The following is an 18,368-nucleotide window of genomic DNA, read 5'->3' as shown; positions in this document are numbered from 1 at the left end:
ACACTAGGAATTTTATAGTTCATATATAAATAGCATAAATAAATACATCGTATAATGTAGTTCTGTTGATTTTTGATATTTTAACACACTGAACCGAACCGAACTGAAGGAATGCAAATATTTATTTAGTCACTTAACTTTTGTTTATTTTTTATTTTAACTTTTATATCAAATTTAATTCAATAATAAAAACATGCAGTGGCCGGATTTTCTTCTCATTCTGGAAGAATAGGCCTACAGTGTGGAGCTCACTAGAAAAACAAGAGAAGCATTTGCCAATATTTCTAAGTTTAGTGCACAACAGCCCTATAAGCTTTTCTTTAGATTTATCTTTTCAAGTATTCATATTTTTATGAATTTCTTCATTTTTACTTTTTTTAGGCAGAACATGTTTTCTCAACAATAGCTGTTTGTTTTAGTGATGTACGAGTCTCTAAGTTTTCTCGGTGTGTAAGGATGAATTTTGCAATCATACAGTCACAGTTGGACAAAGCTAAAATATGCAGAAAGCAAAGAATCTGCAGGACCTGGAAGATTTTTCTGAAGATCAATGGACAGTTGAATAGCTAACATTAAGACTCTTGACAACATTTGCAAAACATTGAAAACACCTCAACAGTAGATATAACACCTAACAGTTCTAAGTCCAGTTTAGGCCGAGTCTTTTATGTATTTTTCAGTGAAGTCATTAAACACATGTTCCATCTTACATTCAGGTATATTTTATGATCAAACAGGTGTCTATAAAAAGAGCTGTGGGGTCATTTAGTTTATAAGTAATAACAACAGACAAAACAATTAATTCAATATTTACAAAAAAGTATGTTGTATTGTACAAAGATAAGTCTTTCAAAAGCATATTAAGTCTGAAAACATTTGCATAATAAATGCATCTCCAGCAATTATTCAATATACTTGACGGTAAGTCTAAGGCAGATTTGAAAAGGCTTTGTGATACGTCTGGTTTAGCCTGATATAACTGATACAGTATAAGGCACATTGTATGTCACTATATGGGTCATACAGAGTTTACGCTCTTAACATTGCTGGGGTATTTTCAACCCATTATTGGGTCAAAAAAGGATAAACTCAACCGATGGGTTATAACTTAATGGTTTCAACCAACGGTTGGGTCTAATATGAACATTCTCTGGGTTATTTTACCCATTAAATAACCATATTGTAGAAAACCAGCATATTTTAGTGTACAATAACAGAGTAATGCCATACATTTACAATATTACAACTTTATAATTTGGCATTCAATCCAAACAAGGCTGGTGACATTACTGGAGATAAACAGGTACACTGTTTTTTTATCACATTAACTCTTAAACAGTACAGTTACAAACACTTGGTCTCATTCATTACTCGTGACCTGAAAGAATAAAACCATTGCTATATAACCTTGCTCCATTGAGAATTAGCACATTTCTTATACTTCTTTATGAAAAAATATCAATATTATAACTAGAGACGGAAAGATTTGCAGCTAAACACAAAATACAAAAATTCAGTAATTAAAGGAGTTCAGTAATTCAACATTCATATGTTATACAGCACATGTTGTTTTCAATGTTCATTGATCTGAACCCTTCCCATCCCCACAGTGGTCTTCTAAATGTCCCTACAATGAATACACTGGTGTAGTGGAAGTGGCCATATTTTATGACCTAATCTCCATGACAATGGAAAACACCATGGAGATTCTCAAGTTGATGATATTGGAGAGTATAGCAGCTTAATTCTTCACATCTTTCCTTCGTCTGTAGAAAACAAATTGTAATATTTATCATACGATATCATAACACGATTCGTGTTCACCCAGTTTTCACTTTGAACCCATCATTTTATGTGAATTTTCACATTCACGCTTGGTTTGCTTTTAACATTAGGAGATGGGAAGTAAACATTTACTCATACCTCAGAGGAGCATAGCGTTCAGATGAGGAGTGTGGAGAGTTTTGGCCACTGACGGTCCATTCCCTGCATCAGAAACAATCTGAACCTGAACCTCATACACACTCTCTGGCTGGAGAGCGTCTATGATAAGTGACTGCTGATCCTGAAAAACCAAATCACATGAATCCAGAATGAAATCACCATTCCAGTGTCACCATTTTTTCTAGTTTCTTCCTGTAGTCACAGGATCTTGACAGCCCTTTCACGCATTTGGTTAGGGTCCTGAACAGCCTTGTTCTAGCCTTGATTCTCCAAAACTCATGCATGCATGTGTCTTTTGTGCTTTATGTTTGTCTCTTGGGTGTTTTATGATATTTGTTTGTTTTTGATGTGCTCTTTATGTCCAGTTCAGAAAATGGAATCAAGTGTTTTGTTTATTAATCTTTAAGTTTTTGTTTTACCTCTGTGTACTAGAACCTCCCAGAAAAATTTGTCTGCTACTGAATATAAAGGGCATTTGTTCCATTAATGCTCGGGTAACATGCAACGAGTCACCGTGATTTTTGGAAAGACTTATCACAAAAGGAAAGAATCATGTTTTAAGAAAGCACTGTTAAGAAAGAGTGGCTGCAATGTGTTTATAGTGCTAACATTGTTTTGCACTGGACAGCAAACTTTAAGTACTCCATTTTATTCTACTACTTAATCTGCTGATGTGACATGTCTGTCTCTGGGAATGCACTTCACAACCTTCATGGAGATTTTTATCAACATTGATGTTTATAAAAATAGCTGAACATTCATGATGTTATTCAGAAAATTGCTTGTCTCTATACTTACTGCGAACAGCAATGTTTGTTGCTTGGGGATAATTTAATACCTGCTTTGAATAATACATTTTGTGAGCTTGTTCTTAATTTTAGTTTTTGAAGAATGGAAATGTGACTTACAGGTGGCAGGATGTGTGTCTGGGAGAGCAGTGCTGTGCCGTTGCTGTTGGATACTTTGGCGCAGGAGAAGCGAAAGCCTGTTATGGGCATCTGTCCTGAACCCTCAGGAGACAGCTGCCAGCTAAACACTGCCTGCACGGTTCCGTTCAACACCTGAAACAATGCTGCCAGTTTCTCTGGCCGCTGGAGTACTTTCTTCAGCTCAGGACGGTGCTCTAGGACAGGATATTATATTAAAAAAGGCCACAAAAAATATTAAACATTTGCTAAAAATGAGAATCACAACCTATTAATAACATGTCTAGTTGACACTCATATTAAGTCCGTCTAGGTCCTTCTTTACATTTCTAATGCATATTTCATTCGCGATGCAAAAGTAATATACATAATGTAAACATCTTTATAATGTAACCAGCGTGTGTGGACTGTAAATCAATATAGATATAAATATCATCGTACCATCTCTGACACAGACAGTTGCTTTCTTTCGTCTACTCATTAGCGAAGAGCAAGGTGGGGTGGTAACAGAGGTCATAACTTCTGACCTCTGTCCTTGTTCTGTCAGGGGCTTCACAGACACTCGGTACTTACAGGCAAAAAAGAGGTCAGTAATCACAAAATGTGTTCCCTGAGAAGAGAATAAGACAGCAACACTGAGATTATTCAAATATAATATACAGCATAACAGTGATAAACAAACTCAAGAGTACAAATAGATAGCCAAGCTTCTGAAAGGACCATCTACCCTCCTGAAGGTAAATCAGATATTCAGTTGCATATCAAAAGTCATTGATAATGACATCATGTCTTTAGTCTCACTGTGTGAAATGTAAGAAAACCTGCTACATGTGTATTAACAGCAAACAATACAACATAAATAAACCTTAAAAAAACCTGTGTAATGATGGTATACAGTATATTGTACTTCTTAAGAAGCTACAAGTGAGAGTGCGATTAACTTTATTTGGTTTTATTCCTGGTGAGAACAAGTGAGATCTACCAAACACCAATAAACAACTGGCATGATTCTGCCTCCTTTCATCTTGATTTTCTAGTCTAGTGGCAGACTAGTTTGTTTTGACCTGTCATGCACTCCCTATGGTCTCGTCTCTGATCCCGACCCTCTCGTTACATTGTTTAGCTTCCCTTCAATGTTAAATTCCTGACACCTGTCCCTTGTTTATTATCCTTTGTTTGTCTCCCTATATAATGCCCTTGTGTTTGTTGTCCTGTCCTGTGCTGTTTCGTTTTTGTCCTTACCTTACCTTACCTTACCTTAACTTAACTTAACTTAACTTACCTTAACTTTTAACTTAACTTAACTTAACTTAACTTAACTTAACTTGCCCCTTGTGTTGTTTTAGTTATCTTGTCTTTTGCGTTTTGCCCCCTTGTGGGAAGTTTTTGTTTCAAGTTTTTGTATATAAGTTATGTTCACTGTTTTGCCCCCAATTGTGGGTTTTTGATTCAGTTATTAAAATTCAAATTTATTTTTATTTGCTGCCTACAATTGGGTTCTTCCTTGAAAATCGTGACAACAACCCTATAATGTAAACACAAATGTTTAATGAATTAATTAGATTAGGTAGTTTAAACTAAATTTTATAAAAAAAAAGATTTGTAATGATTTACAATTGGTGTGGTCGGGTCGGTTTTCGAGGAATATCACATGTGTGGGGGATCTAGATTGCAGCGTTATGTCTTGAAGGTTTATAAAAGTAAAAAATTACTTTTGGTCTCTTGAAAAACGAAGGAGCTTCATATGAAAGAGCTGTAATCATTAAAGCCTTCAGCTAATCTGGATGTGAATACACCCTAAATAACGCTGAGAGTGTGCACTTTAAGACAACATCCATTATAAAACTGTAACTTGAATACATTTTGATACACAGCTTGAATAACCAAAAAATGTGCTTCTGTCCAAATATTGTACAGTATATAAACGCAATCTGATTGGAATTCAACACCGCCTGTGATGTTAGGTTAAGGGGCGGGGTTAGGGTAGCCATTGATCGCTGCTTTGCCACCTTGTGTTTTTAGCTAATTTAGCCTTTGTGGCTGTGATTTTTTGGGGTTCAGGGTTTGGTAAAGCGTTGGTTAGCCACCTCCTAAAATATGTACGACTTCTTTTGATATCAGGTTATAAATATATAAATGTATATACATAGTGTCCTGTCTATTGAAAGAAGTGCTGAGTGACATGAAAAAAGGTGGAAATTCGTGTCCATGAGCACGGACAAAAAGATTCCAAAGTTCGCGTAAATGCCACGAACTGCCTTGAGACCGTGTTAATTATTTATTACATCCTTTTATCCACCATCTCAATATGTCATATCTTTCAAAGTATCTGTCATGATTCTGCCTTCTCTTGTCTTGGTTTTCTGGTCTAGAGGCAGAATCATGACGGACCCACGTGTTTTATGTGGAGAGAAACATATTATTGTCAATCAGGACATAATATGCGTTCTCTCCTGTCTCGTCATTTGGCCCCGCCCCTCTCGTTTCTAGTATAGCTTTCCTCCTGTGTCTCATTACCCACACCTGCCCATCGTTATATCCTTTGTTCGTCTCCCTATTTAAATCCCTTGTATTCTCTGTCCTGTGCTCGTTTGTCTTGTAAACGTTGTTCATCGTGTTCATGTGAATGGTCCCTTGTATTTTGAAGTGCCTTGTTTTGTTCCTGTTTATTTATACCCCCTTGTGGGAAACCTTTATTTGTAGTTTACCTTTATTATTTATTAAACCCTGTTTTACCCCGTATTGCTGCCTGCGCTTGGGTTCTTCACTACCTGTTCCGTGACAGAACAAACGAGCCAAGACAGAACCCAGCAGCAGCATGGACACTGGCCGGTCTAGCTTGGCCCGCCGCCTCTGCAGCCTTCGCCAGGGAAGTGAGACTGTGGATGATTATGTGGAGAGGTTCCTGGACATCGCAGGACAGGGCGTCTTCGGGGAGGAGGAGCTGGCGGTGCTGTTTAACACCGGTCTCAGAGAGCCACTCTCTCGATCGGAGATGAGGGCGATGAGGCCGTTGGACTTCGACGCTGTGTGGGATGCCGCCACAGGTCGTTCGTGGTCCACGACCTCATCGAACTCCTTTGACTCATCTCCGCTGGTTGCGATACCAGAGAGTGGTCCTCTGCAGATCAGGAATGTGGGCATCGCCACGCACCACTCCCCAACCTCTGCAGCCTCTCCACAACCGCCCAGTCTCACTGGCAAGCGAGGGAGACGGGAATCCTGGGGGTCCTCGTTTGAGAACTCCAATCCCGAGCCGCTCATCCCATTCTCTTCATTCCTGCAGCCGGCCTCCAGGCGGGGGGCTCGGCTGAAGAAGAGGCAACGGAGGGCGGCTCGAAGGGTGGTCCCGTCGAGCCCGGTGGTCCCGTCAATCCCGGGGGTCCCGTCAAGTCTGGTGGTCCCAGTGGTCCCGTCAAGTCCGGTGGTCCCGTCAAGTCCGGTGGTCCTGGTGGTTCCGTCAAGTCCGGTGGTCCCGGTGGTCCCGTCAAGTCCGGTGGTCCCGTCAAGTCCGGTGGTCCCGTCAAGTCCAGTGGTCCCGTCAAGTCCGGTGGTCCCGTCAAGTCCGGTGGTCCCGGTGGTCCCGTCAAGTCCGGTGGTCCCGGTGGTCCCGTCAAGTCCGGTGGTCCCGGTGGTCCCGTCAAGTCCGGTGGTCCCGGTGGTCTTCCAGCTGGCGTCAAGTCCGGCCTTCCAGCCAGTGTCTCAGCCCCAGCCGGCGTCTCAGCCCCAGCCGGTCTTCCAGCCGGCGTCAAGTCCTGCCCTGCCGGCCTTCCAGCCGGCCTTCCAGCCGGCCTTCCAGCCGGCCTTCCACCCGTCCTTCCACCCGGCCTTCCACCCGGCCTTCCAGCCGGCCTTCCAGCCGGCCTTCCAGCCGGCCTTCCAGCCGGCCTTCCAGCCGGCCTTCCAGCCGGCCTTCCAGCCGGCCTTCCAGCCGGCCTTCCAGCCGGCCTTCCAGCCGGCCTTCCAGCCGGCCTTCCAGCCGGCCTTTCAGCCGGCCTTTCAGCCGGTGTCACAGCAGGGGACTCCTAGAGCCTCTATGACTCCCCCTAAGACTGTTCCACCCAATCCATTCCCTTTTGGACTGCCCCTAGGCAATCTTGTTTGCCTCCACCCCCCCTCCCATGTTTGTTATTTTTATTGTCTCACCCCAACCCGTTTGTGATTATTTCTTGTATGCCCCTGGTCATGTTTGCAATGTTCTGTTGGTTTATGTCTGTTACCCAGTCTGTCTTGTCTTGTTAGTTACTCCCCTGGTGAACGCCAGGAGTCGTTCATTAGGGGGGGGGGATTCTGTCATGATTCTGCCTTCTCTTGTCTTGGTTTTCTGGTCTAGAGGCAGAATCATGACGGACCCACGTGTTTTATGTGGAGAGAAACATATTATTGTCAATCAGGACATAATATGCGTTCTCTCCTGTCTCGTCATTTGGCCCCGCCCCTCTCGTTTCTAGTATAGCTTTCCTCCTGTGTCTCATTACCCACACCTGCCCATCGTTATATCCTTTGTTCGTCTCCCTATTTAAATCCCTTGTATTCTCTGTCCTGTGCTCGTTTGTCTTGTAAATCTTGTTCATCGTGTTCATGTGAATGGTCCCTTGTATTTTGAAGTGCCTTGTTTTGTTCCTGTTTATTTATACCCCCTTGTGGGAAACCTTTATTTGTAGTTTACCTTTATTATTTATTAAACCCTGTTTTACCCCATATTGCTGCCTGCGCTTGGGTTCTTCACTACCTGTTCCATGACAGTATCTTTCAGAGTCACGTGGTGTCAAACTTTCACAGTTTACCTCAAGGTTCATTTGGACATTTGAACATTGTTTTGTTGAAAACAAAATGAATTGCTTTTGATAGTGTAGTATAAAATCGGTCCATGTGTATTTATTACAGGTGTAAACATTAACCAGACCATGAAACTGTTTTAGGTTGAAAACACACAGACCCATAGTAAGGACTTTACTTTCAAAAGACCACCATATGGTACTGGACAAACTAGTAAGAAAGCATGTAAAGGAAGTAGATGATGCTGTAAAATAATGATATGTACCTGTGCTGTAGCTGTTTTCTCTGTTTTTGTCACATTATTTGCACAAACTTCTGGATACCATCGTAGAAGGTATGACCTAGAATCCTTTTGGCTTTCTATAAGAGCAAATAAGACAGTATGTATCAGATTACAGTGTGGTCTGGGTTACATGGATGTTCTACATTACATTGCGTTCGCGATTACAGTCGTTTCTATTTATTGTCGCCATCAATTTGTGAGGCGGAGCCGACAAAAGTAGCAAGAACAGAGTTTCAGGGATCAACTCCCTACTCTTCCTGTTCCGCATCCGAGCAACATTACATCTTTTTTAAACCCATCTCCCATAGCCTGTTAGGATACCATTTCCCTCCATCTGTTTTTGATTTCACACACGTACCTCCATTATTAAATCACTCCTCGTGGCTTTCTTTCCAGAAGATAACAGTAAATCAACACTCTCTATTTAAAGCTGCTCGTGCTTCGTTGGAATCGTCTCTTTTAAAGCCGTCACATTGCTAGAGTTTTGTACGTTTTGTAACACACATACTCAGCGAATTATGAATCCCTGTGAGATGATCTTTTTATGCAGGATGGATAATATTGATCTTTGGTAACATTTTTTAATAAATCAGTGGTCAGGCAGTTGCTTTAGTTGGGCAATGACTTGTTTAAGGACACAGATGAATCTTAAAGGATTGCCAACAAACAGATATACTTTGCGTGACTGGCGTGAAGTCATGTGAGAGTGTTTGTTTTGGGAGAAACCCTGTATGACATTTTGGTTTGTTTGTCAGCCTTCAGGGAACATCACTTGCCTTGGGTTCGGCTCTTCCAGAAGACCTTGACCTGCAGGTGGTTGTCGTGGTAATGAGGGGCGGCCGCTTCTAGTCTGAGGATACTGGCTGAAGAATGGGATATGGGAAGCTCGTTGGAGAATTCGCCATAAATGTGACCAGATGAGGATGCTAGAATAAAAATACATTTAGTTTATTTTCAAACTTGGGTGGGTGTGGTGACAGAGCACATACTGTTATGTAGGTCCTAGGCATGTGAAGGGGCCTTGATGCATAATCGAACCTGGGAGGGCATTTAAAGCAAATGTTGTGCAGATAGGCCCCCCACTTTTCGCCACTTCTGTTTGTGATGTTTAAGTGAGAAGACTAACAGCAGTTTAATAAACCAAAAGGGGGAAAAAGTAACAAATGAGTAAGAAAGGTAAGAAATTATCGGAAAACCAGAAAGAAATGTCATTTTTAGAAAAACAGATCAAGTCTGAATATCCAGTATGCCAGTGTGTGCTCCAGATGGACTAAACAGCACCAAAAGAACATTTCAAACGTGTCTCTGGTGTGTCTGGAATTAGTCTTGGCAGAATTACTGAAAGATTTATGCAGTCTAATTAAAAACAACAGAGGCTAGTCTCTGTAGTATTGCGGACAGGCTGGAGGTGAGAAGCTAACTGGGTCGATGTGTTTTGGGTACTGATGCTGTCTCTGGGAGTGGTTAACCTCATGTGCTCATGTGTCAGAAAAAAGATTGTCAGAACAGAACAGCTTTCTTTCTGACAAAACAGTCCACTTGCCAAAGAAGGTTTTGTGTGTTTTTAATGGCTCTGCTGTGCTGCAAGCTTCAACGGCAACACTGATTCATGGTAAAGGAGGGGGGCAAATGAAAGATTTTATTTCAGACACCCAGTCATTGCATACCCTTTTCTATTTATACTTGGTAAGAATGTCAAAACTGCCACTTAATATAAAAACAAATAATTACACTATTACAGAATTTTAAATTTTCCAGTGCATAGAGATCTCTCTTGTAAAAGAGGCTTACTGTTGACAGCAGCAGTGGTGAAAGAGAGCTGAGCTCGGCTGCTCTTCAGTCGCTTCTGACCCCAGTAAGAGATGGCCTGAATCTGTACTCTGTGCTGTGTGTTGGGCTGTAGAGACTGAAGTTCCATCTCTGTTACATCCTGTAAGGCAAAACAACAGGACGTTGGTAGCACATCATAATGGTTTAACCCTAATACCTGCACCCTGTTGAGGACTGACCATGTGATGTTCCGTAAAACTGATCTCACACTGGCTATGAGTTTGGTCCTGCCATAAATATGAGTGATTTGGATTAGATTTGTGCATTTGTTAAATGATTTTAAAATGCACTTTCATGTGAATCATATTTACAACACGCTCAATTCTATTCAAATGTATTTCTTTAGGATTTTTTCAAAAATTTCATTCTTGCAAAGCAGCTTGACACAGTACATAGACAGTAGACATATACAGAAAGATGTTAATATTAATATAAATCGGAGTGCATTGTTTTTTTGTATTCACTCACAAATCCTTTGCAGGTTTGTAAATTGAACTTTTGTTCAATACTTAGTGCTGGTATGTGTTGTGCGCTTCAGATTTTTCAGGGGAGATATACTAGTAATATTAACTAGTCTATATAAATCATTGAGAATTCAAAAGCAGACTTTTTTTAAAAGGGGTAACCCATAAACATAAATCTACAAACATAAATGGTCAAACCCAGAATAACAAAAAAATAACCCAGAAACAAGGGAGAATGGGCAGAATTATATACACAAAGCGGGCACATACAGTATACTGATACGAACATCATACAGATTGATGTGATTAAACAATAATGAGTCCAGGCAAAGGGCAATGGGAAATGCAGTGAATATGACCAGTCGTGGAGATGTGAAGAGTGCCCTCTGGTGGAGAACAAGGGCACTGCAGTTGATAGATGTGACAGTAAGGTTGTAATTAGTTTCTATGTAGAAAGATGACAGAACTGATGACTAATACATCAAAGGTTAGCATTTTCAAGAGAGTGACAGGCAGCAGAAGTATCTTTCGTGTTATTCAAAGGCTCATCTTTACAGTTTACATTATGGAAAATAACATTTTCATGAACAGTATTATAATTTGCGACCATGAAAATGTATAAAAACGGTGTGGTATTTAATGAGACTGAGACACAAAGTCAATTGGCATGATTAGATCAAAGTATGTTATTGGACTTTTTTGGCCAAAGAATCACAGCAACTGACCAACATGTGACCAGTTATATAAATGATTCTTATTGTTTTTGTGATAGCTGACTACAGAAACTGTCCAGAAGGAAATTGTTTCACACAATAGAGCGTTACTGGTGTCTCCAGACTTCTTTCGAACCACCCTATACCAGCAGCCCCTCAACTACTCCCATCCCTTACAATCACTCTCCACAAACACCCCGATGCACTCATTGCCAGTCCTTTTCCTGCACAAAATACATACAGTAAGTGCCAGTAAAAAACCTCCATAGGAGATTTTCTGCATGAGATGAGAAAGGAAAATCCTCAATATTTAGAAAGAAAGTTCTCTCCTTAAGGTAAGAGGCAATCCAGTTCAGCACAATTCCCTGGAAACTATTATGTCTTTTTAAAAGAATGTCACGATTGGCTGTATCAAATGCTGCTTTTAGGATTAAAATACAGCAAGGGCCAGAATCAAGAGAGAGTAAAAGGTTCTTTGTGACCTTTAATGAAGCAGATTCATTGCTGTGTTATTCTCTAAAACCAGACTGAAATGCATCAAAGATGTTAAAAGTCTCTCACTGTATAGGATTCAGAAAAGCATTTCACAGGACCGTAAAGTACCTTTTTAAATCTCAGTATATAAACTGTGCTTGTTTAACAGAGCTCTGATACTGTCTAAGGCACCTCTAAGAGATTCATAACAAACCTACAATTTCACTTTTTCCATTTGTGCTCAGCATGCCTACACTCCTAAGTGAGGTCTCAAACGACCCATTTAACCATTGCTGGACTTTATGGATTATCTTGAATTATTTACCTAAATGAGGAAATGCTAGCTATGCAATAACTGTTTAAACAAACAAGGGGAAAGCAAACTAAGCAATGCTACTGTCAGGAACACAAAAAAAGAAGTTAAAAGTAGAACAACGGTAAAACAGGGCTGAAGCACGAGGAACAACAGGGAAAGAATTGTAGATGATTCACACCAGGAGCCAAAGTCATTCAAAATGACAGGTTTGAGGTCTAATTGTGTGGTAGTAAACAAGTCCAGAGCAGGAGTGAGTGTTTGTGCTGATGATGAACATGTGGACATTGGTTACAATCTTTATGCACCCTCATAATTTGATTATTAGGGCTTTCGCGGTTGCAACGCAGATGCGATGTGACGCGCTCTTTTTTCAGGCGCATTGCAGTGTAGAGATGACAAATCTAAATTTTTCAGAAAGTCGCAAGAGCACCGCAGGTCATGTGACAAGAACCAACCAGCCAGTATAGACAACCTCAATGAAGATGGAGACAACGATGATCACAGCATAACTAAGTCTAGTAGAAGAGCTATTGCAAGGTATTCTCAGTGCATATAATCCTTATATCCTTTGTTTATACCTCCTCGTCTCAACAGCTATCGTGGCCCATGGTTTGTAGCCACGACAGACGCCAGGAGAGTGCAAAGTCCAGGCACTTTGGAAAAAAAGGAGAACACAGTGCGGCTCGCGTTTTCCGCACGGATTTAGACACAAAATATGAATCGGGCCAAAGAACGAGATGGCATACACAACCCCAGTTTCTGCCGCATTGCCTTCATATTTCTATTAATAACAGCACTGAATAACCATGAAATACATCCATAAAAAGGATTATATTAAAACATTGACGAGTAACACATGTACTGTCTCTGCGTTTCATATCTAGAATTTTAGAATGTAGGGACAGACAAGGGGCAGAGTGGGACTTAAAATCGGCGCTGGCATTCTTGATCAAGAGCGGCCCTCCATTCATTCCGTCATTTGCAGATGACCAGTCATCCCCTGCAGTGGCGTAAAAACAGACTGGCCCACCGGGAATCTTCCAGGTCCTCACGATCAGCTAACCCGGGCTAGGGGATAGAGATAAGTGTGCGCTAAACAAGTTTGTTTTGTCCATTAATCAAACCTTAAAGTTTAACCGGCCGCGCAATATGCGGTTTGTGCAGGTATGTGTTATGTCTGGTTACTTGTTTTAGGAACCTGGTCTTAACCCATCGAGTAGAGGTTACCAGATGGCTTCTACTGGGGTCAGGCAATACAGGGCTCAAACCGGGTGCTCAATGTTGGCGTGACCAATGTCAGGTGTTATCCCTGCGATGGGCACTTTAAGTAGCATCTTTGGGGATTGTGACCATTGGTGTTACCAAATTTTTCAATGTTAGGGTGACCAATACTTGTGACTGATACTTGGGTATTTGGTAGTCTATCGTCGGGGCGACGATGCGTAATTGGGGGGTATATTGTAGCAGAGAGAATCACGTATGCCTGTGTGGCCATATGATTTCACTCATTTTAATTAGTAGTCTTCAATTTACGGGTATACATTACGGATGCGAGTCATTGTTGGTACTGCCTCTCAGTGGTGTCATCGGTTGCTGCCGAAGGTAGGTAACTGTTTGTTTTTAGCCTTTGGTATAATGCTGTATGCATGGAAAGTAATTTTATTTCTTATTATGAAGCGTAATATGTGTCCTGGCACTCCGTTTCTCCTACTGGCCTCAGGTGTTACGCTGCGGTCAAAGGCACTGTCACGAATGGCGAGAGTTATAGTGATTGCTGCAGTTCACTAATGTGCAAAAAGGATGTCAATGGCCTTTTGGAGTTAACCTTGAGCTAATGCGACCACGTTGCTGTTTTTCCCTTGTTTGCTTCCTGCAGAGCTCTGCGTTGGTTGGCAGTCTGTGTCGGCGCTTTCTGTGGTTAATGAACGGCTGCCGATTGGCTGCTTTGTATTCTTTTTGTTTTCCTTTATTTTCTTGCCTCACGTTGCTTGGTGTTATTCTCATGCCCCACATAGGTTGAGGTGTGTAGCTGTGCATTCTTTGTTTCATCCCGTTGGTGTGGGATAGCCAAATGTTTACGTAGCATCATGAGGTAAGATTCCTGTTTTTTGTTTAACTTTTCTATTGATATCAAGATTATTTAATAATAAGTAAGGTAAAGACTTACTGTTATTCGTTTGTAAATTTGTTTTGATCTATTTTCTGCATTTGTTTAATATTTTTTATTTATTTATATCTATTCTATCTACACGATTAGGGCATGGCAGGGCAAGGCAAGGAAACAAGCAAGGTACATAGCACAACGAACAAACACCTGAGAAAACGCATATTATGTCATGACCGACAATAATATGTTTCTCTCCACACAAAACACATGGCTCTGTCATGATCCTGCCACTAGACTAGGAAATCAAGACATAAGGAGGCTTTTAAAACTACATATGAATGTAGCTTGTAACAGATTTGCAAAAATTGGACTTCATTTTATTTTTTGTGGTGCACACTTACTAAATATGATCGGACTTCAGTCAGATTTGCACAAAAATCTGATTTGGACTGACAGTCTGAACATAGCCTCGGATATCCCTCTCAACAACATAAATGTCAAGGGTATGCAGGAACCTGAAGATTGTCTTTGCTACTACTGCCTACTGTACATCCAAAGGCTGTAACCCACCAGAACTATGCTATTTCAAAGAACAGAAAAAAACGACTGCCCCTTGTGGCCAGCATCTGACGACGGTCCAACATTGGCTTGCTGTGTGATAGCCTTATGCTTGACCTGACTTATTCTTTTGACCATCTCTGTCTCTAATATAACAGACCAATGGGGTAGCTGTGAAACTATGAGGTATTTCTTTGAATATGTGTATTCTTAATTCCAAGCAGTCTTAAGAATTATCTGACATTTTTAATTACGTTTATTAACATTTTATACGCCTGCAGCAATTCTATCTCAGAACAAAAATTTGTCAGCTAAAATATTTAAAAAAAAAATTGTCTTTATAGGCTACTGTTCAATAAAGTAGATTGCTTTCTCAGGCTCTGAGGTTATTGCATTGTAAAAACAAATGACCTAATCAAAAGCGTTTGAGAGCTGTGGCTTTGAGGAGAATTTTCAAAAGAGTACTTGGACTACAATAAAATATGCTGATCACTAGAGCAGCTGTGTCTTTGAGGAGAAACTGACTCCAGTACTTTATTACATCACAGGTGGTGCACATGAGTCCAACACCTGCGAGACAGCCATGGCCAAAAGGGAGTGAAACTGACCGGTGAAAATATATGTCTTAATCCTTAAAGTCAATCACAGATTTAGCACTTCCTGGACCTGATACTCCAAGACTGAAACCAACCAAAACAACTTGGGGAAATTTCTTGTTTCTCTGAGGGTTCAAGTTCAACTTTATGAGAGAAAGGTTAAACTGCTCTTCAGGCAGCCTCAACGAGATATTGGCCATTATCTACAGCCTCGGTCTGGATTCATTTTCTCTTCAATTCTTTGGAAATGAACTTTCCCACATCCATAAACACTGAGAGCAACCCCCTACAGGTTCACACTTTAGCAGGGATATAAATGCATGCACAGTATTGAGAAGAAAACGCCAGCAGAGAGATGAGACTGCGGGGTGAGCTCATGACATCTTACCCCGTCTGTGACCCTTCCAGCTCTACTTTGACTGCTTGAGGGGGCTCCTTGCGTGCTCCAGGTGACCTTGTAATGGTGGACCACCAGGTCACTCTCTCTGGGGGCATCCCACAGGACCATAACATTGACAGTGCCATCAGAATTCACTGTCTGGTTGCCTGTTCTGGAGTTCTGTGGGTTCTCCGGGGGAAATGGATCTGGAACATAAACATAATGGTGCTTCTGTCAGAACGCTGCTTTTCATCACTCTTTTTTCTGTTTATTTGTATTTACCTGAAGACCTGGCAAAAATATTAAATTTTATTTATATAATGATTGTTTCAAAGCAGCTTTACAGAACAATATTTCATAAATCCTTATTGTGGCTTAATTTTAATTGAATATACAATTACACCACATCACGAGTAACATGAACATTAGATGGACAATAAGACATTTTAAACAAAATTTTGTGATACTGCAAAATCAGGTCATATTACTCCAGAATTTGCTGAAAAAGACAATGAAACCTATTTCAGGTTACTGCAATTAATTAAACAATTTACATTTTGTCAGCCTGATCTACTTACAACCTGCACCAGGATTTCTGGGTTCTTTACTTTGCAAAAACCTATTTATGTAGTGTTCTCTTTAATATCTTAAGCTTTAAAGGGATAGTTCAAATTTTATTCATCTTCATGTGGAGAAAACTCTTTCTCCAGTAAAACACAAAATAAGAATAAGAAGTTTAAGAAATGGTCTGTGTTCCCCAGAAGAAGGTCATACAGATTTAGATGCCACATTAAAGCGCTTCAGGGATGTCCGCCATCTTGGAACAGTCTACTGTCGTCACTCACAGTTTGCTAGAATACCACAACACTTTAATTCCCGAAAAACTGGATACCCTTTCGTTGATGTCAAGTTTTAGTGAAGGAAATGTAATGTTTGAGTTTACACAACAACAAATATGTTTTCATAATCACATACAGTCAGCCTGCTCTTGACTGTCTTGGGAGGGTTGCCAGATCTGTGAAACAAAATCGTTCATCACTAGCCTAATCCCTAAAAAAGTAATTTTAAGATTGACAATATCCTTCAACTCCTAACCTGTGGATAAAACAAACCGGAGCAACCTTTACAATGTAACCCAATTTCACGGGAAAGCCGCAGACTTGGCAACACAGACTGCCTCGCACCATTCCAAAATGGCAGACAACTACGTAAAGATGCTTAGAATGACATGAGGGTTAATACATGATGAAAGAATTATTCTTTCAGGTTTCATTTTCTTTATCAGCAAAAAACTATTCCTTTAATATTTTATGAGAGTATGTTTGTGTGCTTCAGATGACTCCTACACACTTGAAATGAGTTTGTGTGTTGTTGTTAATGTGTTCCAGACATGACGTGGATGTGTGTGTGTAATGTTAATAAACAACAATGTGACTCATGAAAGAGTGTGTCCACTGCTTCTGTTGGGTGGGGTGGAAGAACCCAACCATCACCCCCCAAACACACGACTGCTGCCAGTTTCACAAGAATAATCCAGAACAAGCATGTAGACATAACATTCACTCAGTAATCACACCCATTAAAACGTTTATAACAGTTATTACTGTAGAGGCATAAATATAATCATTTTACGGCTACAAGAAGCATTGCTCATAACAAAAACTTCACAATTATAGGCTAAAGAAATGTATGTGGTTGTTAAACCTGGCACTACAATGCTTAGAGTGTTCTGGGTGCATGTAAGGGCTTTGCTATGTAGAGTAAAGGTATTCTGGTTGCTTGCTAAGGTGTAGCTATGCAGATGCTGGCTGGCTGTTTTTAGGGTTGTTAGAGCATTCTGCGGGGGAACTTGGTTGTTTTGGGAGTTTTTTAAAACCTCCCCCCAAGACTTCAATGATACAGTGGTGTAGATTTGAGACTTTGATCTAGCTGTAAGTTTGATGATGAAGTAGTAAAAACAAACCTTTCCTTAAAAAACATGATTTAAATGGAGATTTCAAACTGTAGTTAAAATAGGTATAAAGTTAAAAGACATTACATTTTTTAGGTGCTGTACTAAAACATTTTTCAAAATATATACCACAGAAGAAAATCATATAATGCTTTTCAACCGCACTAGGAAGAATAGGTGACGACACAATTTAGATTTTTAGGTCAACTTCTGTAACGGTACGGGATGAGTTACAAAATTAAGGTTAAAGGTTTTATTCTTATCACTAATTTAAGTATGAGTAATAGAGATATATTTGATAGAGATTATAGCATTCCGTTAGCAATGCAAATGCTATACATTCTGTTTGGAGCAAGAAAATAAAGACTTTCCACATGGCCGTCATATATATTCAAATAAACAGCATTTTTATGAACAGTTTTGATCATGGTTTATGAACTTGCTGCTAGAGTTTTCATTTGCGCTTATTGAGTTTTCGTTTACACTTCTCAAGTTTCAACACTGTCTCATGTGAATTTGTGACATTATTACGAACTGTAATCTATTAATTCGTGTTTGCTGACACAAATTTCCCCCTTTATCCGTGTCGGTCAGCACGACTTTCAATCTAATGTATTTTATTATATGATATCTTATGTATATATATCAACACAATATTTCCTATTTCCTACGCTCTCATTGGTATGTTTTGCTATAATTTGACTTCCCCCCCTTTGACATTAAGTTTAGGGGTGGGGTTAGGGGATCCATTTATTGTTGTTTTGCCACCTCGCGAAACTCATGTTATAAATGTACACACACAGTCTGTGTATTGAAAGTTCCATCCATCCATCCATTTTCTACCGCTTATCCGGGGCCGGGTCGCGGGGGCAGCAGTCTAAGCAGAGATGCCCAGACATCCCTCACCCTAGACACTTCCTCCAGCTCTTCCGGGGGGACACCGAGGCGTTCCCAGGCCAGCCGGGAGACATAGTCCCACCAGCGTGTCCTAGGTCTTCCCCCGGGGTCTCCTCCCGGTCGGACGGGCCCGGAACACCTTCTGGGGAAG

At 40.5% G+C, this 18,368-nt stretch overlaps 1 protein-coding gene across 1 annotated transcript in view; it reads right to left on the bottom strand.

The window, feature by feature from the left end:
- Window positions 1-641: 641 nt before the first annotated feature.
- The window catches only part of anos1b (anosmin 1b), a 64,440-nt gene continuing 46,713 nt past the window's right edge, over window positions 642-18,368 (bottom strand). The window contains exons 7-14 of the mRNA XM_079471164.1: window positions 15,379-15,575; window positions 9,724-9,862; window positions 8,709-8,858; window positions 7,915-8,009; window positions 3,312-3,480; window positions 2,853-3,067; window positions 1,924-2,065; window positions 642-1,766 (exon numbers count right to left, since the gene is read on the bottom strand). Of these exons, the coding sequence (XP_079327290.1) occupies window positions 1,925-2,065; window positions 2,853-3,067; window positions 3,312-3,480; window positions 7,915-8,009; window positions 8,709-8,858; window positions 9,724-9,862; window positions 15,379-15,575 (1,106 nt within the window). The 3' untranslated portion in view covers window positions 642-1,766; window position 1,924. The remainder of the gene's footprint in view (window positions 1,767-1,923; window positions 2,066-2,852; window positions 3,068-3,311; window positions 3,481-7,914; window positions 8,010-8,708; window positions 8,859-9,723; window positions 9,863-15,378; window positions 15,576-18,368) is intronic.

The sequence above is a fragment of the Barbatula barbatula genome (genome assembly GCF_947034865.1).
Source record: "Barbatula barbatula genome assembly, chromosome: 13".
NCBI classification, from domain to species: domain Eukaryota; kingdom Metazoa; phylum Chordata; class Actinopteri; order Cypriniformes; family Nemacheilidae; genus Barbatula; species Barbatula barbatula.
Note: the sequence above shows the minus strand (reverse complement) of the source record. Positions and strands in the feature narration are given on the sequence as shown.